Source organism: Phyllosticta citribraziliensis (genome assembly GCF_038025025.1).
Source record: "Phyllosticta citribraziliensis strain CPC 17464 chromosome Unknown J3D65scaffold_3, whole genome shotgun sequence".
In the NCBI taxonomy this organism is placed as follows: domain Eukaryota; kingdom Fungi; phylum Ascomycota; class Dothideomycetes; order Botryosphaeriales; family Phyllostictaceae; genus Phyllosticta; species Phyllosticta citribraziliensis.
In genome coordinates this window covers 1,077,202-1,102,247 of record NW_027117340.1, presented here as the reverse complement: position 1 = coordinate 1,102,247, position 25,046 = coordinate 1,077,202, and the positions used below count along the sequence as shown (strand labels likewise).

Below are 25,046 nucleotides of genomic sequence, written 5' to 3'. Positions count from 1 at the left end.
CGGGGGCGGTAAACAAAGCTTTGCAGGCGCTGAGGTCCAGTGCCGTGGCAGGGATAAGAGCCGGCCCGCGATCGCCTTAGCTAAGACAGGCAAAATTTCGTTTCGCGCAAGCACAAAAGTTCGTAGCCGCGCCGGAATCCCTTCTTCCTCACCTCCTCAACCTCCCTCCACACCCCAAAAAATCCCCAGCCATCATGAGTGACGAAGTCTACGACGGTGCGATCGGTATCGATCTTGGTGAGTCTCAATTGCCTCCTCGCGCGCCCTCCCAATCGACCACAAATCGCTGACGAATTTCTGCGCAGGCACCACCTACTCCTGCGTTGCCAACTACGAGGGCAACAACGTTGAGATCAGTATGTTCCGCCTCGCCCTCGACCTCTGCCGTCCCTCATACTCATGCTCAAATTTTTCCAGTCGCCAACGAGCAGGGTAGCTTCACCACTCCCTCCTATGTCTCCTTCACTCCCGAGGAGCGTCTCATCGGAGAGGCGGCCAAGAACCAGGCTGCCATGAACCCGGCCAACACCGTCTTCGACGTCAAGTAAGGCTCAAGTTGAAATTGTCTTCGGTGGCCATGGTCTGACTGACTGCAAACAGGCGTCTCATTGGTCGTCGCTACGAGGATGAGATCGTCAAGAAGGACATTGAGTCCTGGCCCTTCAAGGTCACCGATCACGACGGCGCCCCCATGGTCCAGGTCGAGTACCTCAACGAGACCAAGACTTTCTCCCCCCAGGAGATTTCCGCCATGGTTCTTGGCAAGGTGCGTGGAGAAAAACTTTGATGGTGCACAGTTGGGCGCCTGCTTACACCCACACAGATGAAGGAGGTCGCCGAGACCAAGCTGGGCAAGAAGGTCGAGAAGGCCGTCATCACCGTCCCGGCCTACTTCAACGACAACCAGCGTCAGGCTACCAAGGACGCTGGCGCTATTTCCGGCCTGAACGTCCTCCGCATCATCAACGAGCCTACCGCTGCCGCTATCGCCTACGGTCTCGGCTCCGGCAAGTCTGAGAAGGAGAGGAACGTCCTCATCTACGACCTTGGTGGTGGTACTTTCGATGTCTCCCTCCTCCACATCCAGGGTGGTGTCTTCACCGTCAAGTCCACCGCTGGTGACACTCACCTTGGTGGTCAGGACTTCGACACCAACCTCCTTGAGCACTTCAAGAAGGAGTTCCAGCGCAAGTCGAAGAAGGAGTAAGTCAAACATTCCCCACAATTGGTGTCCAACGGAATGGCGGTGCCCCGGCACCATGGTTCCATCCTGGAAGCAGCCATCTGTTGACACACCGTGTCCCTACTTGATGGTCGAGTCTAACAACAAACAGCATCTCCGGCGATGCCCGTGCCCTCCGTCGTCTCAGGACTGCTTGCGAGCGTGCCAAGCGTACCCTCTCCAACGCCACCCAGACCACCGTCGAGATCGACTCCCTCTTCGACGGCGAGGACTTCAACTCCAACATCACCCGTGCCCGTTTCGAGGAGCTCAACCAGAAGTCCTTCACCGGCACCATCGCCCCCGTCGAGCAGGTCCTGAAGGACGCTGCCCTTGACAAGTCCAAGGTTGACGAGATCGTCCTGGTCGGTGGTTCCACCCGTATCCCCAAGATCCAGAAGCTCCTCAGCGACTTCTTCAACGGCAAGAAGCTCGAGAAGAGCATCAACCCTGACGAGGCTGTCGCCTACGGTGCCGCCGTCCAGGCTGGTATCCTCTCCGGCAAGGCCACTTCGGCTGAGACTGCCGACCTCCTCCTCCTCGATGTCGTTCCCCTCTCCCTCGGTGTCGCCATGGAGGGCAACATCTTCGCCCCCGTCGTCCCCCGTGGAAACACGGTCCCTACCCTCAAGAAGAGGACTTTCACCACTGTTGCCGACAACCAGCAGACCGTCCAGTTCCCCGTCTTCCAGGGTGAGCGTGTCAACTGCGCCGACAACACCTCCCTCGGTGAATTCACCCTCGCTCCCATCCCTCCCATGAGGGCTGGCGAGGCCGTCCTTGAGGTTGTCTTCGAGGTCGACGTCAACGGTATCCTCAAGGTCACCGCCACCGAGAAGACCTCTGGCCGCAGCGCCAACATCACCATCTCCAACTCTGTTGGCAAGCTTTCCTCCACCGAGATTGAGCAGATGATCGATGGTAAGTAGCCCCAAGCCGACTTGGAGAATTGCATGAACTAACAAATATCTAGACGCTCAGAAGTTCAAGACCACCGACGAGGCTTTCAGCAAGCGTTTCGAGTCCAGGCAACAGCTCGAGTCCTACATCTCCCGCGTCGAGGAGATGATCTCGGACCCCGGTACCTCCATGAAGCTCAAGCGTGGCCAGAAGGAGAAGATCGAGTCCGCTCTCAGCGACGCCATGGCCCAGCTCGAGATCGAGGACACCGGCTCCGAGGACCTCAGGAAGAAGGAGCTCGCCCTCAAGAGGACCGTCACCAAGGCTTTCTCCACCCGGTAAATTTGATATCACAGCACGGTTGAAGGGTTGGCCGGAGCGGAGCGGGGTTTCTGGGTTTCTTCTGCTTTTTTCACTACTACTCTACGAGCTGCTTCTTTCTTCTAGACATGCGGGTGCGTTTTGGGCTCAAAAAATTTCATGATGGCTTTGAATATGCACCCTGGGGGTCTCTTTCCGCCGGTCGTCATGGGATTGAGCGGGTCGACTCCGCTATGAGGTACTTGCTTGGTACCCAGGAGGCAACAAAAAGTACGCGAAGAAGGGTGCGATGAATGACACAATCATATTTCTTGATTCTACCACGTAGACTGCTCTTTGCCTATTGTGTTTGGCTGCCCTGCCCGATTGTGAGCGCATGATTGTTACTGTGGTTGCCAAAGGACCTGACGCCTAGCGGCTCAGCAAGCTGTTTCGCTCTGTGGATGAAGCCAGGGCGCTGCCATTTCTTTTACCATGTGGTATCAATTGGTTCCGCATATCCCTTGTTAAATTCTTCCAACTCTTCTATGGCTCAATCAAAACACAGGTACAGTAAGTAGCCTTCTCTCGTTCGCTTCCGCTTTGCAAAAAGCTACTTCATTTCTAAGTCTACGAGCCCAGGCAAGCACGTCATAGCTTTCCCACAGAGAAGTCCTGCTGTCTTGCTTTAGAGGTCACACTGCGGTGGTGCGAGTGCAGGTGGTCTGGAGCATTCTGCCGCGAGCCAGATCAAAAAGACTTGGTGAGCACAGTCTGGAGCCATCTGTGTTTGCTGGAGGTGAATCGATAGGGCAGGCTGCTGGAGCTGGTGGGTCATTAGACTGCTTGCTTGGAATCTGCGAGACTCACATCGCGGAGGATTCTTATTTCTACAATGCATCTTTCGAATTACCTTCTCCTCGAAGGTGTTAATATTGACGTGTTCGGAACTGTCTGCAGTGGTCATCGTCGAGGTGGCCGAAGCCTCCTGAAAGGTCCACACCTTCCTCCAGCCAGGCACAGTGGACCTTTGGATGTCCCTCTTGACACCTTCCACCACTTTGAGGCCACAACCCAACAACGTCTTCGCCCTTACCAACCAAAATACCGCTCAATCGCCAACATTCACAGCAAAGCATCAAATCCTTTGAAGTTCAGGCGCGCATCCTCCTGAATTCATGCCTTTGATGTTTCTGACAGAAAACAGTTTCCTCTCCAACTAGAACGTCCTCTTTACCAACTTTTCGCACACCTACAAGAGCATCAACGTGCCGATGCGCCGACATCCAGACCTAGAGTCCTGAGCCCAGCGCATCGTACTCACGCAACTCAAGCACCTCACTATCCTACAAGCTCTCGACGCTCCTGTCGCTCTCTCACTTGCAGCCGATCAAGATCATGGGTGTGCTTGACCCTGTTGTCATCACTGGCCTCGTGCTTGTCGTGGTTGCCATCATTGCGGTAATGCTTCTGCACTTACGCATGGTGCGCCTAGACAGACTCAAAGAAGTGCGTGGGGGAGACAGAGAAGATTACGAATTGCAGTTCATGAGGTGCTCAAGAATCGCCTATGAGTAGCCCAGCTGTGAGGAGGCTGGTCCTTGGACCTGAGCTTTCCCTCTAGCTTCTCGCTGTGACTGCGAGACGTGCTTTGTTGGACTTCATGGGGCACTGCTCAGCATCTGCACGCGGCGAGCTCAGATGGTCAGAGCAACAACTGCGCCCAAAGTTCCATCTTGTCAGGTGCCTCATCTCTAGACCCAAACTGCACGAGGAATTGTGCGACTAATCAATACAGGAAGGATCGATACCTACCCACTACCGACAATGCCAGCCCTCTTGAGAGACTCGGATGGAAGGAAGGGACTCTCGCTGGGACGACCAACCAGGGCAGCGACAAGCAGCGGACTCTGCACATGCACTTACAATAACAATCAAGGAAGGAAGCCCCCGGTACCAAATCAAAGACGGGTTAGGGAGGAATTACTTGCACTCTGGGCCGGGCCCTTTGGATCTAATTCCTTCTCATCTCGTCTGTCCTTAGTCTCTCAGCCCGCATCACTCACCCAGCAATAAATTATTGAGACTTGCTCACACTGCATCTCAGAGGGCATTCTACATCGCTATCCGCACCATCTCTATGTCTCTTTGCACAGCGGAGGTTGAACCGCAGATCTGCCTCCGTGTCTCCAATCATCCTACCAGCCTGTCTCTACAGCCTCTCGTCATTCGCGCATACAAATTCTGTTTTTGGGTCTCAGTACCGACTTACCGTCATTCTTTCGGCGAGCATGCCTTGCCCCAACAAGAATCACCGACACAATGAAGACTACTGGCTCGGCGCCCGTGAATTCTCCATTTGCGAGTGCGAACGCCAGTGCGACTTTTGCAAAACGAAGAAACAACGCGCTTTCAAGTGGCGCTCGGCTGCTAGGCTCGTTCAGCATATACAGAGGATCCACGGACCGTTTGGGACCCTCCAAGATGCCGCCTTCATCTTCATTGGCAAGCACACGGAAGATAAGGAGGAGCTGGACAAGTAGTAGGTTCTTGGGATTCGACGTTGTGTTTGGGACAAGCTGACTGATTCGATAGTATCCGCGTCTGTGAATGCGACAAAGTGCCTGATAGACGTCCCTTTATTACCGGTCCGCTCAAGAATCCTGTCCCTCCAAAACCCATTGCCGACGGAAAATATGGCGAGGACAGGAGATGGAAACTCATTCCAACGCGACCGCAGCGAAGATTAGATGAGAACGTGGTTCCTGGCGAAAAGGTCGAGAAAGACGATGCTGCATCTGCGCGTTCCCTTGACGCGGCACCAATCTTTTCTATACCCGATGACACTCGATCGACCAAGCAAAAGACGCCATCAGATGTAGCGCCAGATAAGGAAATCCCGGGCTCCTCCCCGCCCCCCTTGACATCAGACTCAGGTTCGCTTGGTGCAGGTCGTTCTGATTCTGTATCGACTCCGGCGGTTGAAGAACGCTTGCACCTTCGCACAATGTCGATTGCTTACATCCTTCGAGGCGGCGGAAATGGAGAGGAGCCTCATTCTGCTGACGATCCTGAACGTCTAAATACCCAGGAAGTCGGCCCAAGCTCAAGCAAGTGTCCTGGCCTGACCTCTCGAGGTGATGGTCAGGAGGACAAGTCGGACGCTGCACACCATGATCCTCTGGACACAAAATTTGAGCATTCTGGGCAACACAGCAATAGTGACTTGCCGAATGATGATGCCGTCGGTGAAGAGCCCGGTCGTGGCGTCTTCAGGCCGTCTTTTGGGCAGTCCATTCGTGAAAGATTGACTGCAAGTATTTCGGCGCTCCTGGGCAACATCAACCAACGCTCGAGAGATGCCGATATCAACGATGATTCAGAAGTGGATGAAAATGGAAAAGAAATCTACCTGATATCCCCAGGACCGGAAGAGGTTGTGCCAGAAGAAGCGTCAGAGGCAGAGCCGTTCAGCCCAACAGACTTCGCTCTATTGCACCAGGAGAGACGCAAAGCGACGAATGCAACCCTCAGAGACATCGGGTCTCAGTTTGAAGACCTTTCCGTAAAGGAAACTCAGAGGTCGAGCGACGCCTTGTTGAGTCCTCTTTCCATGCCTACCCTTGACCGCGCCCTCCGCCCGGTGACACCTCATCGTCCCCTGGAATCATCGTTCTCAGACGTCCCGCAGCAGTTGTTCCGGTCGTCGTCGGAGCGGGACCATGCCAGAGCAGCGGCTGTCCAGTCACTACCAACTCCTGACCCTTTGGCGGACATGGAGGCATCGAATAGAAGTATGCCACAGCACGGTTCCCGTCATGGTTCCCGAGTTGTCTCGCAATGTGATTCCGGAATCTCTTCTCAAAATTCCTCTCGACTTGGCGCTGGGCTTCTTCATTCACCACACGCGTCAAAAGGTGGTGCGGCTCTCCAGTTGGGCGAAACTGGAGCGGAAGTCAGAACCTCTAATCAAGGGCTAGTGCTTTCGAATCCAGCACCGACGGAAGACTCAATCGAAGGATAGAATTCCTATGATTCACTGCAATGCAAGATGGAGGGCTTGAATCAAAGCCCTCAGCCTCAAGAGCCAGAGCCTCTGTTGAGCCTCATGACTGTTACCCCGAGGACGTCGCCGACTCACACTAAGAATTCCAATCACTCGATCCTGTATGGTCCGCTTCGACGTATGGAATTGACGCCGCTCCATCTTCCGCCTCAGCGGGATGACCTGTATCCTTTCCGTAGTCTGAACCATCTGACACCGCGCCGCTCGCCGGCGCAGCCTCTCCATCCGTTTGATCGCCTCAGGTTGACTCCGCGCCATTCGCCGCCACAGCAGCACCCCCTTCATCCTTTTGGGGGTCTCAACTTGACTCCAATGCCCTCTCCACCACGAAAGTTTCCCAAGACACGGTCCTTGTCGCTGTCTACGCGGGGCGAAAATGAGAGCCACGACGTTACCGATTCCAGCAGCAGTGCTCGCCTCCAGCGTCGGCCACGACCGCCCTCACCGTATCCCACCAGCCCCTTGTACCAACGTAAGCGCAGTTGGAAAGACACAGATGACGAAGATGCGAGAGCGTTGATTGAAGAGGACGAGGGGAAGACCGAGGCAGAACAGACGGCTAGAGATGTCGCCCAGGCCTTAGGCCATGACTCAAAGCGCGGCTGCTTGCCCTCGTCATTCACCAGCAGACTCCGAGGAGGCGGTCGGACGAGGGACTTCTTTCGCAGGTTGGGCGGGCGGCGCCGTCAGGATCCTCCCGCCCCGGCCGTCGACGCATCGGGTCCTGGCCTTGATCTTGCGGGCATACTTGTGGGGGATAGACATCAGGTAGCTCGGAGCCTTATGGTGGTAGCTTTGAGCATCGTGGCGCGAATTATTCGAAGACGCAGGTCGATGAGCCCTCCAGGACGGGCCGGTTCTCGACCGCGGGATCGAAATCCCTATCCTGGAAACGCTTCGAGAGCTCCACCGCGAAATCGAAGTCCCTATCCTGGACGTACCACGAGAGTTCCACCGCGAGGTAGTGGTCGAGAATCTCGTTCGCGGAGTCGACAAGCTTCTTCACGAGCACAATCTCAGAGTCATGATGGTGCAAGTACTGCAGCGCTGGCTGGAAGTAGTATCAGGAACCGGTATGGAGATGCCAGCTCGCTAGATGGGGTGACTCTGTTCGACCAGCCCGGGACAATACCACGGCCGGAGCCAGAGCTGCCAGAGCTACCACAAGCTCACATCAACCCAGAAAATCCAACTGGGGAGGGGCTAAGGAGAGCTGGCACTCATACCAGTCAGCGCACTCAATTTCAAAGATGGCGAAGACAGAATCTACGCTCAGGCAATACTTCGTCGTCCCCGTTTTTTCATCAAGCGGGCGCACGGCGAATACCCAGTCGGCAACCAGAGAATCGCTCGCGTGACACAATTGTGTACTTGGATTTTCCGAACGGACTACCGTTTGCCGGCGAGATCCAAAACGGCGAGCTCCATTTCCACGCGGCCTTCCAAGTTGTACATTATGCCGTTGTCGAGGGAGCAAACGAAGAGGACAAGTCTGATAGCAGTTCGAACTATTCCCGCGAAACAGGAGAGGAGAATACGGCGCAGGACGGTCCCGAGGACCAAAACCATGGAGACGGCGGTCTGGCCATGGCGAATGGCGATGACCTGCGCTTGTTGATTGGAGCAGATCCGCACGTAGCGAATGGTGACGGTCCACACACGATGAATGGAGACGCTCCACACATGATGAATGGCGACGGTCCACACATGATGAATGGCGACGGTCCACACGTTATGAATGGCGCCGGCCCGGACATGACGAATGGCGCAGTTCCGGACATGACGAATGGCAACGGTCCGCACATGATGTATAGCACCGGTCCGGATATGATGGATTTGGACGATCTGTTCATGATGTCTGGCGTCATTCCAGACGTGGTGAATGACGACCTGGACGATCTGTACATGATGTCTGGGGCTATTCCTGACATGGTGAATGGCGCTGGTCCGGACGTGGTGAATGGCGACCATACGCACATCATAAATCCCGACGATCTGTACATGATGTCTGGGGCCATTCCGGACGTGGTGGATATCGACGATCTGGATGTGGAGAATGGAGACGGTCCGGACATGGAGAATGGCGACGGTCCACACATGATGAACGGCGACGGTTCGCCAGGACCATCTGACTCTCCTCCTGGCGAAACTGCCAATCCAAACGGCGGTACGGGGCCTGCTCCATGGGCTTTTCTCGATGGTGCTTTTGATGATGAGTTCACATCGCCTGCCGACACTTCTGTTCCCGCTGAGTTTACGAGGGGGAGCAATCAGGGAGGTGCAAAAGCAGCTCCCGAAGCATTCCCAGGCAAGATTGAAGCCACGAAAAGCCACGAACCTCCTCGTTCTCGTCGCCGATCAAGGGCAGAAATCGAGTCGTATTTGCGCGTTGTGAACTGGCAATGTCAACAAGAGGCAGGGGAACTGTGGGATCGACAGGAACAAGTTCAGCACTCCACCGTTACTCCTAGCAGCAACCCCTCGATCATGATCATTGCTCCCTCGAGCTCCTCCGCTACAATCGTTTCTCAGACACTGGACTTGCGCCTCCTCAGGCCCAAAGGACGGTCTTCTCGCAAATCTGCCAAGCGTGGGTCAAGCAGCTGCACCCACTGCGAGTTTGGCCAAGAACCTGCCACCGGGCACGTCGAGCACAAGGGTCAGAGGCCGTGCGAGAGGTGCATCCCCCTTATGCTCGAATGTGATCAGTTGCGTCCGGCAAAAAAGCGCACTTTGCCCACGAAAGATGGCGCTCGTGACGGTGGAGCAGTTTCAGTGGCGTCTACAGGATCGATTGGAGAGGAAAGCCAAGGCTCGCTATGCTGCTGTATCCGAGTTCCACTCAGAAGCCACTCAAACCGTCGTTTGAGGCTGAGAGGTGGTGGTAGTGATGGCGCGTCTGGGTCGATGACGTCCGAGGTCGACTACTACACTGCGCCTGAAAACGACAGCGACAGCGATGAGAGTGAAAGTCTCAATTTTGGCTCCAGATCTCGCGCAGACAGCCCCGTCGAGTTGTACCGTACACCGCCATCGCCATCGTGGTATCGAAGGGGCTCTGTAGGCTCGATGCTTTCGCTTGCGACGTTGATGTCTGCGCCTGCAGACAGACCGAGGTGGAAGAAGTGGGGAAATCGGCCAAGCGTATCACAGCATCTTGAGCCTTCGCCAGCGTCCAATTTGAAGGAAGGAGATGCACAAAGTGGCGATTGTCGGAGCTCGACCACCTCATGGGAAGACGTCGCGACGATTGCAGATACGGAACCCGTTGAACGCGCCTTTGCCGACGTCGAATCGTGTGGTCATCGATCAAGTACGGCCTTTTCGCCATATCCATCAAGCTACGAGGGCGGCGAAGAGATCCTGTCGGTAAGGAAATCGTTTTGTCGCCTCCGCCACCGCAAAGCCTTTTGCAGGACACAGAGCGGGGGAAACATGACGGAATTGGGAACAGATGACCGCAAAATTGTCCGACGAGAAGGAGTATGCGTCCCTTGCGAGATCGACGGAACCAGGGAGCTTTGCGATGGCGCGCCTTTTTGTGGACGTTGCGAGATATATGGGTACGAGTGTTATGCGTGGGAGCCGCAGCCAGAGCCGGTATCTTTCTTTGAGTTTGACTCTGAAGAAGATGAGGCGGAGCAACGTAAGCGAACGGGAGTCTCCAGGTTGAGGAGGCTCATGCGTTATTTGAGTTGTGGGTTCGGTTGATGTTGTGTCGTTGCAGAAGTGGAGTGGGGTTCGCTCGTTGAAGCGTCCTGTCTTTTCTTTGCACGTGGCGAGTAGGAAGCTCGGCTTTCGTTTCGGCGTCGTTGGGAACTTTCTTTTGTGAAGACGAGTCTGGATGGATTGAGCAGTCGTCGTATTATTCATCTTGAGATTTTGATGATGTGGAGTGCGATACCTCTGATGCGGGATTCCGACTTGGTCAGCACTAGCCATGTCACACGTCGGCAACCACTCTGCGTCGACATGGATGTATGTCGAAACGAAACCAAACAAAATACTCACAGTCCACCCATCCCCGCAGTGCAGCAAGCCAGCCAACCAGCCAGCGAACAGGACCGGCCCAGAGCCTCACTTGCGCGCCCTGCGTGCGTTTGGAGAACTGGTCGCTGCGTTTAAGCTACGCGATCGCAGCAGTAGCGGTGGGAGCAGCGCAGCTTTTCCTCGCATGTGCCCTCTCTTTCTTCTGCCATCTCTTCACCATCTCGGCTTTTTCATGCCCATCGCCATCATAAACAGGCCCTTCGCCCCGCAAAACATGCAGCCAGGCGCCTTCGTAACCAACGAAGCACCAGGGTGCTGATGCTTGTCGCTCGCGACCGCAGACTTGGCGCACAGCCGACACAACGCCGACAATGCCTGATCAAGAAGGAACAGAAGATGGAATAGAGGGTTCAACAAGCAGGGAAAAGAGACGGAGTCAAGATGATGGAAGCGATGGCGCCGTCCACGTCGCCGCCAAAGACGTCACGGTCCCTGCAGCGGTGCCTCCCGCGAGCACGTCATCTGGAACGCTTCCGATAAGCGGACACGCGACCAAAGGGACCAGTGCCGCCGATCTGAAACCTGGGGAAGCTGGGACAGGCGCTGGGGAGTCTGTGAGAAAAGAAAATCATTCTTCAAATGACCGTTCAGCTGGCCACGGTGCTGGCTGGCGCGGTCAAACAGAGCAAGGACGGGAGGATAACGATCAGCATTCTTCTCCATCCAATGTCGCAACGACCATAACCCGTGGTGATTCGCCGCCCGTTCATTTGTCAAATACTACAGATGAGCGCTCGACCGGTCGTCCAAGCGATGACACGGCGTCGGGATTGAGCACTGGCTCCTCGGCTTCGACGGCCAACAAGAGCAAGGAAGAAGGGAAAGAGCACCAGCCCAGCAAGCCGGAGGCGAACAAGCTTAAAGACAAGGGCAAACGCAGAGCAGACGATGAATCCATCGACTCAGGTCCGCATGAGCATGAAGAGAGGCGACCCAAGGAGCTCGACGACACAAGGCTCAGCAACCCGAATCTACGTGAAGCCACCGAACTCGCTGCGCTGCCTCCCTTTTCGTCTTCCTCCTCATCATCAGCGTCAGGAGCAGGGTCTCGGTTGCCACAGCGCCGAATTCATGGGAGCGAGGATGCGCCGGGAGGAGGTGATGGCGGTGATGCTCTGTCACAGGCGCAAAGTGCCACGGGCAGTGGCAGCAGCAGTATGCGGAATCTGAGCGGCCCGCTGTGGTGGCAGGCGGTGCAGCGGTGGTGGAAACGCCATGTCAGCGTCACGGTCGAGGTCAAGGGCATGAGGGATCATCTGGGTAAGCGAGCGATTGAATCCAAGACCCCTATCATCCCATCCTTATCAGAAGCTTTGCCCTTCATATACCGCAGTCAGACCTAACCTACGCCCTTCGGGCCTCGTCTTCCAGCCCTCGAGCGCACCTTTCTCGGCTATCTACGCACCAGCATCGCGCTGAGCATGACGGGCGTGATCCTCGCGCAGCTATTCCGCCTGCAGCACTCGCTGCACCCAGACGCGCACCTGGGCTTCTACGTGCTGGGAATCCCGCTGGCGTCGACCTTCATCGCGTGTGCCATTGCCGTCGCGCTGCTGGGCGCGTTCCGCTTCTGGCGCCAACAGAGCGCCATCGTGAGGGGCAAGGTCCTGGCGGGCGGTTGGGAGGTGCTGGTCATCATGGTCGGCAGCTTGCTGGTATGTGTCGTGCTGCTCGTTCTGGTGGCTCTGGCGTGAATGGGACAGGGGGAGGAGCTTGGGCTTGTGGCGTGCTTTGAGATTCTTGACTGACTTGTGCCCCCTTTCAGCTGACGACAGGAGTCTTCATTCTGCTAGTGTTGGTTGACGTGAGAAGAGAAGGGGATTCCACCTCGAAAACGTAGATGGCGAGCACAGTCGCATCATGACAGCAGCCAAACGACTTGGGTTATTCGAAACGCAACCAGACATTGAATTCGACTAAAGACCTACAACAAACTTCAAGCCCCTGTTTTCTTCGCACCTGGACCACATCACAGCTCATCGTGATCCTGGTCTTCCTCCTCCGGCTTCTCCTTAACCACACCCTCATGAGAAGAAGACTTCTTCACCGTCGGCTTGTCCCCCAACTTTATCCCCTGAACCACAACACCCTCGGGCAGCTTCTCCTTCTTGCCCTCGCCCATCTTGACCGCATCAATCCAGTCCTCCAAATTTTTGGCCGAGAAATCATCCTTGGTGTAGTGCTTCCACCACCCCTTTTTCGCGTTCGTAACGACAATCTCAACAGCGTCTGCTTTCAGACCCAGCTCCTTGCGCAATTTGGCCGAAGCCTCGATGTTGTCAGGCACTTGGAATGCTGCAAAGGTGCGATGTCCGCCTCTTTGGTGCTTCTTCAGCACGTCGGTGAGGCCATCCAGAGCCATCTTTGCATCTCCCGTCGCTTCTTCGCCAGTCTTGGTGGGAACGAATGTCAAAATGCAGTTGTGGCTCTGGGACGTCAGACACGCGCCTGTGAGGAAACCGTCGGCGTCGATGAGGATGATCAGGGGCTTTTCTTCCTTGACCTCCATTGGCTTTTGAGCTTCGGTCTCAGGAGCAGGCTTCTTGTCTGTTGGCAGGACAAAGTCAGCACATTTTCATTGGCTTGCCAGATCAAGTGGACATGGCGGCTTGTCAGATTGGCTGGGGATTCGAGGGCTTCTATGCCCAGAATAAAATGACAGGAGTCTCCTACCCTCGGATTCCTTCTCCTCCTTCTTGGAGTCGGCCTTGTCCTTTGTTTCCTTCTTCTTGTCCTTGGCCTTGGAGTCCTTCTTCTTCGAGTCGCCCTTAGCATCACCAGCTTTAGGATTAGGAGCGGCAACCTGGGAGACAAATTCCACCATTGGGTCCTTCTTGAGCTCGCCACCATAAACAAGAGATGCCTTGTCACCGCCAGGCAGCAGGACGAGCGTCGGGAATTTCTCCACCCCAAATGTCTCCACTGCCTTCTTCTCCTTGTTCCGGATCTGGGCGAATTGGACGCTTCCCAAAAAGTCAATCGCAAGTGCCCTCAAGAGCGCGCTTGTAGTGCCCTTCTCGGTGAAGAGGATAGCCTTGGCTGTGTCGTTGCCCTCCTTCAAGAAGTCGTCCAAATCCTTGTCTCCCACCTTCTTGACGTGGTTGGGAATCTTTTCCACAACGGCGTCCACAATGGCTTTCGCGCTCCTTGCGCCCTGGTAATCCTCAACCACAGGGCGCTTCTTGCCCGGGCGAACGAGTTTCAGGGTCGGGAAACCTTGCACCCCCATCGATCCGCACAGCGGTTTGTTCTCCTCATCGTCACAGTTGATGGCGGCGACTTGGGCGAGACCGGCGAGGTTCTTGGCAGCCTTTTCGTAGGCGGGCTTGAGGTTCCGGCAGTGGCCGCACCAAGGCGCGTAGAATCTGGGGTGGTTCGTCATTAGTCAGTCCGGGGTAAAGTGGAGTCGTTCAGCGTGGCTTACTCGACGATCTGCGGGGCGGTTAGTGGAAGTTGAACGTCGAAAGTCTACGAATCACCTACAGAAGTGTGATTGGATTTCGCAATCAGCTTTTCGTAGTTTTTGTGGTCGACTTGGAGCACCGGCGAGCCCTTCGTATACATGGTCTCGGCCAAAACTGGCGAAGAGAAACACAAGGCCGCTGCGGCAGCAGCAAAAGCTTTGAGTTGGACCATAACGAGCGTGAAGCTGTAGGGGAAGCCCGAGAGGTTGGTAGTACAGGAATGAAATTTGGCCAACGCGGCAGAGCGCGGACGGGGTAGTTTATAGCTTGGACAGTTACGGCAAGCTGGCCTCAGAATTTCGCGGGGTTTCGACGTCGACAAGCTCCCGCTCCGGTGGTCAGAGCTCCCGACGATCCCGACAGGCGGTGAGCCCGCAGCTGCGGCAGAATCCCTCAACGTCCCAGGCACCACTTGCACCTGGGCTCCCGCTCTCTCCTCCGCCACTTTTGGATCCAACACCCATCAACCATGCCGCCCCAAATTCCTGCAGGCCTCAAGCCGGCCGACATCTCTCGCTTTGCCCTGCGCGCCTCCCAGCTCGAAAAAATCAAGCCTGTAATTGCCTACTGGTGTAAGTTGCGGCCAAACGCGGACAGGACCAGCGACTAAGAGGCTGCAGGCGAGTACCATGTCGTCAACCAGATTATTGGCAAGGGCCTCCACACAAATGACGAGGAATGCATGACATACACGACCGCCTTGATGGACAAGCTCGAGAGGATAAAGGAGCAGAATCCCGACAATGACGCCATAATGGACGAGGTTGCGGCCAAGGCGTACCTGGAGCAGTTTGCGCTCGAGACATTCCAAAGGGCCGACAACACCGTAAGGGCTAATAAAGTGACTGCGTATGGAATCTTTCTCCCAAGTACAGCACAAAGCTCTGACCTGGTACAGTCAAACAGCCGACACTTTCCGCGCAGCCGCGACCTTTTTGGACCTCATGGCCATCTGGGGCCCACTTGAACCTGAAATCGCGGCCAAGTCCAAGTATGCCAAATACCACGCCTTGCGTATAGCCAAGGCTTTGAAAGCGGGCGAGGACCCGAACCTTTCGAATCCTGTCCGCTCTCCGTCTCCCACCCTGGAAGAAGCTCCTCCAGCTCTCGACCCGAACGACCCCGAAGTACAAAACATCAACAATGGCCAATCGCTACAACCTACTGTGGAAGATGCGCCTCCATCTTTTGCGCCCTCTCCAGCTCCTGCCTCTGACTGGCCCGGACCTGGAGAGTTTGCCCCGCCAGGCCCTTCCAATTCGGGTCCTTTCCCTCCTCCACCGCAGCACGATGTTTCTCCGCTGGACTCTCCCAGCCGCAAGGGCTCAACAACCTCGGTAGGAGGAGGATACTTCCCGACGGTTCCAACATTTACTTCTGCAAATGCTGTGCCGAGTTTACCAACTGCTCCCGAGCAGCCGATGGATACGGATACTCCAATGGGATCGGCACCTTCTGCTCCTCCAGCACCTGCGGACCCTGTGGCATCACAGCCCCCTGCTTCCGACCCCCAGGACTTTTATCGCTCTGCTCCCGCTCCCGTATCGACTACGAACCACATTCCCCCGGCACCAAGTACAGCGCCATCAGCACCGCGTGATATGCCAATGGGCGGTGTGACACCTAGTATCGAGAGCGCAGGCTCAGGGGCATATAAGAACGACGATGACTCGATCTTGAATGCTCAAAAGCACGCCAAGTGGGCCATCTCGGCGTTGAACTTCGAAGATGTTCCCACGGCAGTCAAGGAGCTGCAGATTGCACTGCAGTCGCTTGGTGCTCGTTAATTATCTGCAGTCGCAGTCGAATAACGAGTATTCTTTTGCAATATAGTCAGGAGGGTCGCGGTGGAGTTGATCTTGGATTGGAATTCTGCACTTTCTTTCATGTCTTTCGAAGATACCCTACAACAAGCATCATTTGATCCCTAGTCCTGTCTCTCGTTCCCGATTCGCTTTTCTGATCATGTGTGTGTGTTTGCAAGGTGCTGACTCTGGTAGTTCGCTGATGGTGGGAATCTCCATACGACTCCCAATTCTACATCACCGGCTCGTTGCCCATACCGTTTCCAGTCATGTTACCGCCCGTCTCGGTTCCGTTCCTCTTCCATCCTGCGAAACCCCAAGCGGCGACGGCTCTCACAATGCTGCCAACGATTGGTGCGCCGTATCCTCCCATGGCAGCGCTCTGAAGCGTGGCGAAGAAACCGCGCGCAGCAACGGGACCGATGAACGCTTGCCACGCGGCCGCGATGGAGCCTACACCGTACCCGTCCTCATTAGCACAATAAAGCCACGACACATGGACAGCGCTCACCGCAGAGCAACTTACCAGCAGCAGGTCCCACAGCCGTGAAGCCGAGCAGTCCAAGCAGCGGGCCGGTGATGAGCGCGGGCGCGAAGAAGACGACGCCACCGACGACGTGCATGCCCGCCTGGCCAGGGTTCTCCCGGATGTACGTCTTGATGTCTTCGGGCAGGTCCTCCCACTTGATGGAGAAGACGTACTCGGTCGTCTTGTTGAAGAGCTGCTGGGCGCTCTCGGTGACGTTGACGAACAAGTTGCCGAAGAAGTTGTTGTCCGCCATGGTGGAGGATCACTTTGGTTTGGCGGATGAACGAACGCGACCCTTGTTCCAGAAGGATGTTGGAGAGGAGTGGATGGAGGTGGAGAAGTGATGACACTTGCGGGCTTGTTTTTCTACTCTTTGCCGCCGACAACAAGGGAATGTCGGCGGCCCTCTGCTGTGCTATGTGGTGACTGACTAGCTGAGTGACTGCTACGCACATCGCCATGGCAGGTGAACCGCATGAGCAGTGCTGGACAGGTCTTCAGCAGAAGACTGCAAGCAGGCGGCACTTGCTTTCCAAATCTTTTGCTAAGCAGATCCCTTGGTCGAAAGAGAAGGGGGAAATGGCAGCCGTGTTGTTTGCACAGGCCGTCGACGTGCTGCGCTGCGATGGCGAGCCGCGGGAGCACGTCGTTCGCCACGACCTTCTCGACGTCGTGGGCCGCGTGGTCGATCCACGGTTCGATGTTGTGCTTGACGACGGCCACGAAGTCGTGGGCGGCGCGGTCGACCCACGGCTTGGCTTCGTTTTTGGCGAAGCCGTCGATGTCTTTGGCGGCTTGCTCGGCCCATGGTTTGGCCTCGTTGTGGACGAACCCGTCGACGTCTTTTGCTGCTTGGTCGACCCAAGGCTTGGCCTCGTTGTGGACGAATTTGTCGACGCCTGCTGCCGCTTTGTCGATTGTGTTTTTGATGTTGGCGAAGAAGCCGTCCATGATGATGATGATGACGAGACGAGACTGCATTGCAGCCGCTTTCGTGCGTTTGGCAGCTGGTATCTGATACTAAAAGGTGAATGTTGCTGGAATCGCAAACAAACGATGCCGTGTTTGATTGTGTGTCCTGTGTGGTTGTGGGACTCTTACATGAGTCCCGATCTTCAAACGATGGTTACACCAGATTCTGAATCCATGGAACCCTTGGGTCAAAAGGAAGCGGAGAGACGTTTGGTGGAGAAAGTGGAAAGTCATCATCATTGTATTTGTTGTTTTTCGTAAGCTAAAAGCGTCAAGACGTCGTCCTCAACCCAGGGGCAAGCATCAAGCAGTTTTGTAAGCCCGAGACACAGGTCGTGAAGTGGGCATAGAGGTACCCAGTTTCGCAAGATATCCCGGCGCCCGAGAGATGTTTATGAAAAGTCGAAAGATCATTTGCTTCCTCGGGACCCATGGCTTTTCATCATTGCAAGGGGGAGCAAGCGCAACTGAAGGTGGCCGTGGTGTGGCTGCCAGGCTCCTACAAGAACTTGCCGGCCAGCTTCATGAGACCGCCGCCGCTGCTGGAGCCGCCGCTGGAGCCGCCCATCTCCGACTTCATGTACATCTTGAGTGCCATCTGGGCGGCCGACTGGACAGCATCCTGCTTGGTGGCGCTGGAGTGCTAAAAGAGGGGTCAACAAGAGCGTGTTCGCAGGTGTGGGGTAGTCAGTGAAGACTCACGGCCTTGCCCGACGATTGCTGCTGGTCAAACAGCTGGCTAGCCAGGGACATGGCAGTGCCAATGTATTCGGTCTTGCCACCGCTGCCTCCACCGCCGCCGGAAAAGTGCTTCAGCGCCTGCATGGCGGCGGCGGCGCCCATGTTGTCCGAGGTGGCCTCGTGGCCGTTGCCGTCGTCCGTGTACATGCGCTTGTGCTGGCGCACGGCGTCCTCCTCGTCGACGTCCTCCTGGGCCAGGCTGCCCTTCTTGCCCGAAAGCATGCCCAGCGCCTGGCTGAAGAGCGAGTGGTCTCCGCTGCTGCCGCTGTGCTTGGATGCGTGCTCCGCCGCGCTCGAGAAGTCGTCGTCATCGTCGTCGTAGCGCGCGCCCCCGCCGTACGATGTGCCTGTTGAGTGGCCGTAGCCGCCCTCGCTGCGACCGTAGCTCTCGTCACGGCCGTAGCCACCTTCGGAACGACCGTGGCCTTCTTCGCGGCCGTAGCCTCCCTCGGAACGACCGTAGCCTTCGTCCCGGCCGTAGCCTCCCTCGCCGCGGCGTGAGTATTCGTCGTTGTAAGACATGGTCGTGAGTCTGTTGTGATGGTGGTGGTGGTGGTGGTGGTGGTGGTGGCAGTTGTCTAGAAGGTGCGGGGTAAAAGCGTCAGTTGGGCGTTGAGAAGTTTGGACTCGGGATTGAGCGATTCAGAAAGCGAAGGCGGCAATGCGAGCTCTTTTTTACGTTGGGCAAACAGTCAAAGACGTGTACCAGGCAAGCAACGGCGACAAGGCAAGCTGATGTGAAGACGGTAGTGCGTCAGGGGGTGCGGATAAGCGGCGACGGGGAACCATTGTGGAGCTTAGGCCCTGACTCGCGGGGTAATTGAACTGGGTCGTACTTACTTGGTGAGGTCGTTTGTGCGGTGGGTGTTTGTTTGGGTGGCTGGCGGAGCGGTTGAACAGTCGCGGGATGGAGGGTAACTTTTTGGACAGGCAATTGGAGAATGGTGGAGCGGGGGAGATATTTGTCGTGGGAGCAGCATCAGGGTGAAGTGTTTGGAGTTATGCCTGATGACGCACAGGGAGGGGCACCCAAGGGACGGCACGCCCGCTGCGCCATGATTGGTGCGTGCACCTCGACCAAGCTTGTTTTGGATGTGGGATGTGAGACGTCGGAACCGTTTTATTTTATGCTAACCCGCCTCGCTCTTTTTTCTTCTCTTGCCTTGTTTTTTGCTGCACTATGGAAGGTCTTGTTGACGCTCAGGGATGACCTTGGGGCACAAGGCGCGCAATTCGTGGCTGCATCTATTTCAGGCGCACACGCGTCTTACCTTGTTCCACTGTCGCATCCGTTGCAACCATGGAATCTAAGTCGATCATGGCGTTCGACCTCTACATCTCTCCGCATTGAGCGATGGTGACGTCCTGGACCGGTTTCTCGCGCTGCGTGCGAGTGTTTTCAACCTTGCGCACGACGTCCATGCCGTCGACGACCTGGCCAAACACGACATGCTTGTTGTTCAAGAATGGCGTGGCCACGGTTGTGATGAAGAACTGGGAGCCGTTGGTGTCGGCGCCAGAGTTCTATTGGACGTGGTCAGCTCTGCGCACATCGTGTCCAAAAAGAATCGACCTACGGCCATGCTCAGAAGTCCGGGCGAGTCGTGCTTGAGCTGGAAATTCTCATCGGCAAAGGAGCGCGAGCCATAGATGCAGGTCGAACCAGTGCCATCGCCGTTGAGGAAATCACCACCTTGAATCATGAAGTCCTTGATCTGGATGACGGCGTGGTCAGCACGAAAAGGAGCGAGGGCCCATGCATGGCAAGAGGTACATGTACTTACGACGCGGTGGAACTTGGATCCTTTGTAGCCCTGGGGCCTGCCAAGAGCGTTCTTGGTCTCGCCGGTGCAGAACTGGCGAAAGTTTTCAGCGGTCCGCGGGACAACGTCCTTGAACAGCTCCATCTTGATGCGGCCAAGTGGCTCGCCTGTGGAATTCGCAAAGTCAGCACAAGCGGCCGCAAGTGGACCAAGGCATGATTTGCAGCAGGGTAGAACAAGAGTTCAATCTGTACAGATGCAGACTTAGCCAATGTGCGGCAGCGCTAGGAGGAAAACAGTTGGCGGCGATCAAGCGTCGAGGGTGGCTTTTGCAGGAGATCGGGGCGTGGCAAGGGAGAAGAAAACAAAGACGGCGGAGTGATGGAGACAAAGAGGCGACGCAAGCTTACCGCCGAGGGAGACGTCGAAGAAGACGATGGGGTTCTCCGGATTACGGACAGACGAAGCCATGTTGGAGAGGCGATGACGGGAGGGTTCGTGAAGGATTGGGATGGTGGTGACGACAAGACAAGACGGGACGTGGGGAGAGGGAGGAGTGGCTGCCATTGGCGGCGTGGCGGCGGGTAACATGTTTGTAGCGCAGGTATTGGGCGGCGGCCGGTCCCGGCGCGCAATGCCGCTGTCAGTCAGGCAGTCAGTAGGTACTCGGCAGGGTCAGCACCGAGAACAGCACTGAAGGACTCTCTTTTACTTCCTGTCCCCCTCCCTCTCCCTCGTCCTCCCTCTCCGCTCCCTCTCACCCTCGTCGTCGTCGTCGTCGTCGTACTCGTTCAACAACAGCCGGCGACCTTGCTGCGCCCTCCCTCGTCTGTCTTCCTTGCCGCCCGTCGCCCGTCGCCCGTCAGCTGTCGCAAAGCCATCGCGCCGCTCCTGCCCGGCGCCCTAGCCTAGCCTAGCCCGCCTTGGCCTGCCCATCTTAGCCGGTACCCTGCTAGCCGCTCCGCCCAGCCCAGGCCTCTATTCCTCCTCCATCTGCATCGCTGCCCGCGCGCCCTCTGCTCTCACACACAGCTACCTTACACTACCCTTTGTCGCCGGCCCTCTGACGCCATCTGTCAAGTCCACTCCACCTCAATTCATCCCTCGCGCCCGCGCCCAAAGCGCCTCGCTCATTCTACATGAGTGTCATACTCCTTCTTTGCACTTGGTAGGATTCTTCACCAAGAAACACTCTGCGTCGCACTGCGCCCGAGCCCACCATGAGCAACTCGACGAGTAGCGGCGCCCCTTCCGCCACTTCAAACTCCAACAGTAACAACAATGGAGGCGGCGGCCCCACAAACTCTCCTCTGCTCTTCTTCGTTGCCCTCGGCTTCGGAGTCGTCTTCACCAATCTATGGTCAGCTTCATCCCAACCGCCGCCTCGTCCCGCCGCACCCTACTGATACTTTGCTCAGGATCATTGTCGGCGTCAAGTACTGCTTCCGCTACAACCAGCGCAGCCGCCGCGCTCGCCTGAATGGAGAAGCCGAAATCGATCTTGGCCAAGTTCACCCTCATCCGCGCCGTCGTCGTCGCGAAAAGAAGCTCATGACCATGGACGAGGTCAACGACCGCTTCCCTCTGATCAAGTACAAGACGTGGCGCTCTGGACGCGAAAAGGACGGCCTCCCCACTGCTGGAGGAATCTCCAGGCCCGGCAGCCGCGCTGCTAGCCTCAGAGATGCCGATGGCACCATACACGACGAGACCATTGACGCCGAGAAACGGGATTCGCATCCAATCGAGCAACCCCCCGCCCCATCGACTGCCGCTGCCCCGACGGACAACCACACCGAACACGCCCGGGACCTATCTTCCGAAGAAAAGGATCTCGAGCTGGAAAAGTGCAAGACGGTCGCTAGCACCGTGGAAAATCAACACCTCAACCCTGCCGGCTCCGAGGACGACGATGACGAAGACGACGAGGATCCCATCCGGACGGCCGCTCCTCCAGAACTACTCTCCTCCCGCGGCGACACTTGCGCAATCTGTCTCGAGGACCTTGAAGATGAGGATGACGTTCGCGGTTTAAAGTGTGGTCACGCATTCCACGCCGGATGCGTCGATCCCTGGCTCACTAGCCGCCGGGCCTGCTGTCCATTGTGCAAGCACGACTACTTCGTGCCTAAGCCTCGTCCAGAGGGTGAAGCCGCTGCCGACCTCAATCCTCGCCGGCACACTCCTGGCATTCGCTTGCCGCAGACACCAGCCTCTGTGTGGATTTCTGCCAGCCCCCGTCGGCCACTGCGCACCGCACGTCTCATGGTGATTGGAGACCAGCGCAACGAGGGTCGCCGGAGCCCCCGCACTCCTCACACACCTGGCCCACCTGCGGCCCAGCAAGAGAATGCACAATCTCCAGGCCTTGGTGCCCGGTTGCGAGCTTTCAGTCCAACCATGCCGTCGTTTAGCAGGCCATTCAGGAACGTCTGGCGTCGCTCGGAGAACCCGAACGAGGCGACGGCGGCCACGGCACCCACGGCGACTCCAAGCCAGTTGGAGGCCGGCGCTCGCTGATTTACCACGTGCACATCCTCCTTGCATCCAAAGGCAATCTCATCTCGGTTCGACCGAACCCCTCTGCATTCCAGCTTTGGGCCTAGGATTCACAGTTCTTGGCCACGAAACCACTTGCATTGGGATGCTCAAAAGCATCATCTTATCCCTCGAATTTGGGGTTTCTATGACTCTCATCTCTCCTTACCTCCTACCACGCGAGATTTCTAGGGATGCATCTTTTCCGGCGCCGGCTAAGCCCGCCCACGGTTTCCAACAGGCGCGCTACGGCTTCGGGTTCTTATATACTCTTCACATCTTTCTCCGGGTAGCGGATGGTTATGCGGTTAGTGGGCGGCAGGATAAGGTTTCAGTAGGCTTTTTTTTCAGTTGGGATTTTTCCTTGTTTCATTGTCGCCGTCAGATACCCCATCTTACTTCCTTTGCTCTCTGTATACCCAGTTGAACGTTGCTCCGGTCGCTTCCTTGCTGTATGCCACGATCGATCGACACTCAACGCACAACATCGTCAGCAACACCCCCATAGTGTCCAGCGTTTGCGCTTGCTAAGAACAACAACCCAAAAGGAGAGCCGTGCGGAGTCAGCTTTGATGAGAGCAAAATTAGTTGGGACAGGTGGTACGCAGGGACGCGCAGTTTCTGTCTCTTGTTTAATTCTGTCCTCTCCTTTACTCTTTCAGCGCGCATAGTAGGTTCTCTGATTGTCTCGGACGATGATGCCTGTTGAGACCGTTTCCGTGGTCTCGCTTTCTCCATCTTTCCTCGTCTTCTCCATCTTTCCTCGTCTCTCCCTCTTGTTTCACTCCGAGTCTACCATTTTCCCTTTTCTTTTCCTGCCCGGGAGCGTTTTGAGGCAAGGGCTCACTCGTCTGGTGGGCTTGCCTCGTCACTTTTGCTCCTTGCTCACGACCGCTTCCCAACCGCTATTACTGTGAGGGAACGCGGTGCAGTGTACGTTCAGATACGTATGTAGGTAGACTCGACTCGGCGGCGGCGTTCTTTTGGTCCGTCTAGGAACTGGCTCCGACACTCGGCGGAACGCTGCTCAAGGCATAATGACTGTCTCCCTTTTCTCCATCCCTTTTTGTTGGTTGTTTGACCTGTGAATGAGGCCGTTGTTTGCTAAAAGGCTGTCCTAACCCACCACGACCCCCTTCTCTCATCTCGCTCCCTGTGGCGACTGCTCGCTGCTGCTCCGCACGTTGTCATTATCGCCTCGGTCAACGACGCGTGAGCCAGCCAGCCAGCCAGCCAGCCTCTCAGGTCTTTCCGATCGATCCACATCCACTGGTCCCCACACATATCCAACCATCAATATAACCCCACCTCTCTCTCATGGTCATGGATCTATGCAACAATTCACGTGCAGCATTAGTAGCATGTAGGTAGCAGCGCACTACCCACGAGCCTACTCTGCTAGAGGCGCAACTAGCCGCACGCGCGCGCGCCCAACGCACGCAAGCTAGCCGACTGGCTGGCTGGCTGGCTAGCTACCTGTACCTGTACCTGTAGCGGCCACGCGCTCTTGCCCTTCCGGCGCACGTCATCATCCTCCCTCACGTCGCGTCGCTCTGACTGCTTGCCCGCTGTATGAACTAGTTACAGAAAAGCTTCGAGAATGGTTTAGCTTGTCTGTCTGTCTTTTTTTTTTTTTTTTGCTTGGTTTGCTTCTTACGTCATGTCACGCTATTACTGCGTCCCACATGTTCGTCAGATGAACTCCACGACACGTTGGTTGGAGAGACGGACAGAAGAAGAAGAAGAAGTGCGCAAGCAACCTAAGCAATCCGTCCCAAAACAGAAATACTGGCGCGAGATACGAAAGAGAAGGCGATGGCGAGGCCGCTTCCCAAATGGGGTTGCGGGGTGCGCCCGATGTCGGATGAGATGGATGAGTTGGGATGCAGGATGGGGTTGATGTGGGGAACACCCACCCCACCGCCATCATGATCCGGACGGACTGCCTTACTGCGCCCACCCCCTCCTCACTCATCCTGATGCCTGCACTCCGCTTCCAAGAGATGCGCTGAGTGAGAGAGGCTGCGGCGCTGTGCTGGGCTGTGGGGCAAATAAACGACGATATGGCATGACGTGACGTGCAGGGGTAGTGTGGGGGAAAGGTGCGTGGTGTGAGGAAGAGGAGGGGGAAGAAGAGGAGGAGGAGGAGGGAATAGAGATGGCTCAGTGGTACCGTAGCAAGCAAGACTTGGTTGGATTCTAAAAGCAGACTTCTCGAGGCTCCTCCGTTCTTTTGCAACAACAGTGCAAAGGCTCTACATACACAAGCCGACAACTTCGTATCCATCCATCCATCGGGGAGGGAATCCTTGCCCCCTCATTATTGGGTAGGCTGCTCTCGTACATTTCTGCGCACAATTTATCCTTCCTTCAGCATTGCCGTCTCGAAACACCGCATCCTGAATCAGCTGTGTGCCGTTGTTTGGACTCGGCACTCACAACCGACAAATTCGACCCAATCTTAGCTTGTTGCTTTAATTTCTCGAGCGTTTGGCTCTTCAAACTTTGGCATCACGTTCGTCTGTCTCTGCGTAATGCTTCTCGGACGATTCATGACTGCACATGATTCCTACAGAATCTCGCAGCTTTCCTCACTTCTCTCGTCAACGCAAGCATCTCGCACAGATGACTTGTAGGAGGACTGTTATATCCTTCTTTGCTTCTCTTTTTCTCAAGTTTCAAGATGCCGCAACATC

General features: G+C 56.1%; 10 protein-coding genes across 10 annotated transcripts; 5 read left to right on the top strand and 5 right to left on the bottom strand.

Annotated features, from left to right (window-relative positions):
- The first annotated feature begins 50 nt into the window (after nt 1–50).
- On the top strand, nt 51–2,833 carry J3D65DRAFT_650179 (heat shock protein SSB). The gene is made up of 7 exons (XM_066802426.1): nt 51–237; nt 306–356; nt 418–544; nt 601–766; nt 824–1,203; nt 1,335–2,143; nt 2,196–2,833. Exons 1-7 carry the CDS (start codon nt 195–197, stop codon nt 2,462–2,464), a joined length of 1,845 nt encoding a protein of 614 aa, XP_066657720.1. The 5' UTR covers nt 51–194; the 3' UTR covers nt 2,465–2,833.
- Nucleotides 2,834–10,731: 7,898 nt separating this feature from the next.
- On the top strand, nt 10,732–12,595 carry J3D65DRAFT_253531 (uncharacterized protein). The gene is made up of 3 exons (XM_066794826.1): nt 10,732–11,798; nt 11,910–12,193; nt 12,304–12,595. Exons 1-3 carry the CDS (start codon nt 10,850–10,852, stop codon nt 12,376–12,378), a joined length of 1,308 nt encoding a protein of 435 aa, XP_066657719.1. The 5' UTR covers nt 10,732–10,849; the 3' UTR covers nt 12,379–12,595.
- On the bottom strand, nt 12,434–14,302 carry J3D65DRAFT_616472 (uncharacterized protein). Its single transcript, XM_066799450.1, has 4 exons — nt 14,022–14,302; nt 13,963–13,970; nt 13,212–13,903; nt 12,434–13,085 (listed from the first exon to the last, which is right to left on the bottom strand). Exons 1-4 carry the CDS (start codon nt 14,172–14,174, stop codon nt 12,508–12,510), a joined length of 1,431 nt encoding a protein of 476 aa, XP_066657718.1. The 5' UTR covers nt 14,175–14,302; the 3' UTR covers nt 12,434–12,507.
- Nucleotides 14,303–14,471: 169 nt separating this feature from the next.
- On the top strand, nt 14,472–15,789 carry J3D65DRAFT_548861 (Vta1 like-domain-containing protein; the record flags this gene model as incomplete). The annotated part of the gene is made up of 3 exons (XM_066796924.1): nt 14,472–14,574; nt 14,623–14,851; nt 14,901–15,789. The coding sequence occupies 3 exons, from the start codon at nt 14,472–14,474 to the stop codon at nt 15,787–15,789; spliced, it is 1,221 nt and encodes a 406-aa protein (XP_066657717.1).
- Nucleotides 15,790–16,039: 250 nt separating this feature from the next.
- On the bottom strand, nt 16,040–16,589 carry J3D65DRAFT_600890 (uncharacterized protein; the record flags this gene model as incomplete). Its single annotated transcript, XM_066797999.1, has 2 exons — nt 16,040–16,260; nt 16,334–16,589. 2 exons carry the CDS (start codon nt 16,587–16,589, stop codon nt 16,040–16,042), a joined length of 477 nt encoding a protein of 158 aa, XP_066657716.1.
- A 206-nt stretch (nt 16,590–16,795) lies between these two features.
- On the top strand, nt 16,796–17,569 carry J3D65DRAFT_600889 (uncharacterized protein; the record flags this gene model as incomplete). Its single annotated transcript, XM_066797998.1, has 1 exon — nt 16,796–17,569. One exon carries the CDS (start codon nt 16,796–16,798, stop codon nt 17,567–17,569), a length of 774 nt encoding a protein of 257 aa, XP_066657715.1.
- Nucleotides 17,570–17,688: 119 nt separating this feature from the next.
- Nucleotides 17,689–19,068, bottom strand: J3D65DRAFT_253620 (uncharacterized protein). The gene is made up of 4 exons (XM_066794827.1): nt 18,890–19,068; nt 18,756–18,833; nt 18,011–18,627; nt 17,689–17,951 (listed from the first exon to the last, which is right to left on the bottom strand). Exons 3-4 carry the CDS (start codon nt 18,569–18,571, stop codon nt 17,808–17,810), a joined length of 705 nt encoding a protein of 234 aa, XP_066657714.1. The 5' UTR covers nt 18,572–18,627; nt 18,756–18,833; nt 18,890–19,068; the 3' UTR covers nt 17,689–17,807.
- J3D65DRAFT_616463 (peptidyl-prolyl cis-trans isomerase) lies at nt 19,001–20,410 on the bottom strand. The gene is made up of 4 exons (XM_066799449.1): nt 20,223–20,410; nt 19,834–19,979; nt 19,627–19,764; nt 19,001–19,573 (listed from the first exon to the last, which is right to left on the bottom strand). Exons 1-4 carry the CDS (start codon nt 20,401–20,403, stop codon nt 19,382–19,384), a joined length of 657 nt encoding a protein of 218 aa, XP_066657713.1. The 5' UTR covers nt 20,404–20,410; the 3' UTR covers nt 19,001–19,381.
- Nucleotides 20,411–21,032: 622 nt separating this feature from the next.
- J3D65DRAFT_548653 (uncharacterized protein) lies at nt 21,033–22,332 on the top strand (the record flags this gene model as incomplete). Its single annotated transcript, XM_066796917.1, has 2 exons — nt 21,033–21,172; nt 21,231–22,332. The coding sequence occupies 2 exons, from the start codon at nt 21,033–21,035 to the stop codon at nt 22,330–22,332; spliced, it is 1,242 nt and encodes a 413-aa protein (XP_066657712.1).
- Nucleotides 22,333–23,716: 1,384 nt separating this feature from the next.
- J3D65DRAFT_253026 (uncharacterized protein) lies at nt 23,717–24,835 on the bottom strand. Its single transcript, XM_066794825.1, has 2 exons — nt 24,008–24,835; nt 23,717–23,942 (listed from the first exon to the last, which is right to left on the bottom strand). The coding sequence occupies exon 1, from the start codon at nt 24,635–24,637 to the stop codon at nt 24,014–24,016; it is 624 nt and encodes a 207-aa protein (XP_066657711.1). The 5' UTR covers nt 24,638–24,835; the 3' UTR covers nt 23,717–23,942; nt 24,008–24,013.
- Between the last annotated feature and the right edge of the window lie 211 nt (nt 24,836–25,046).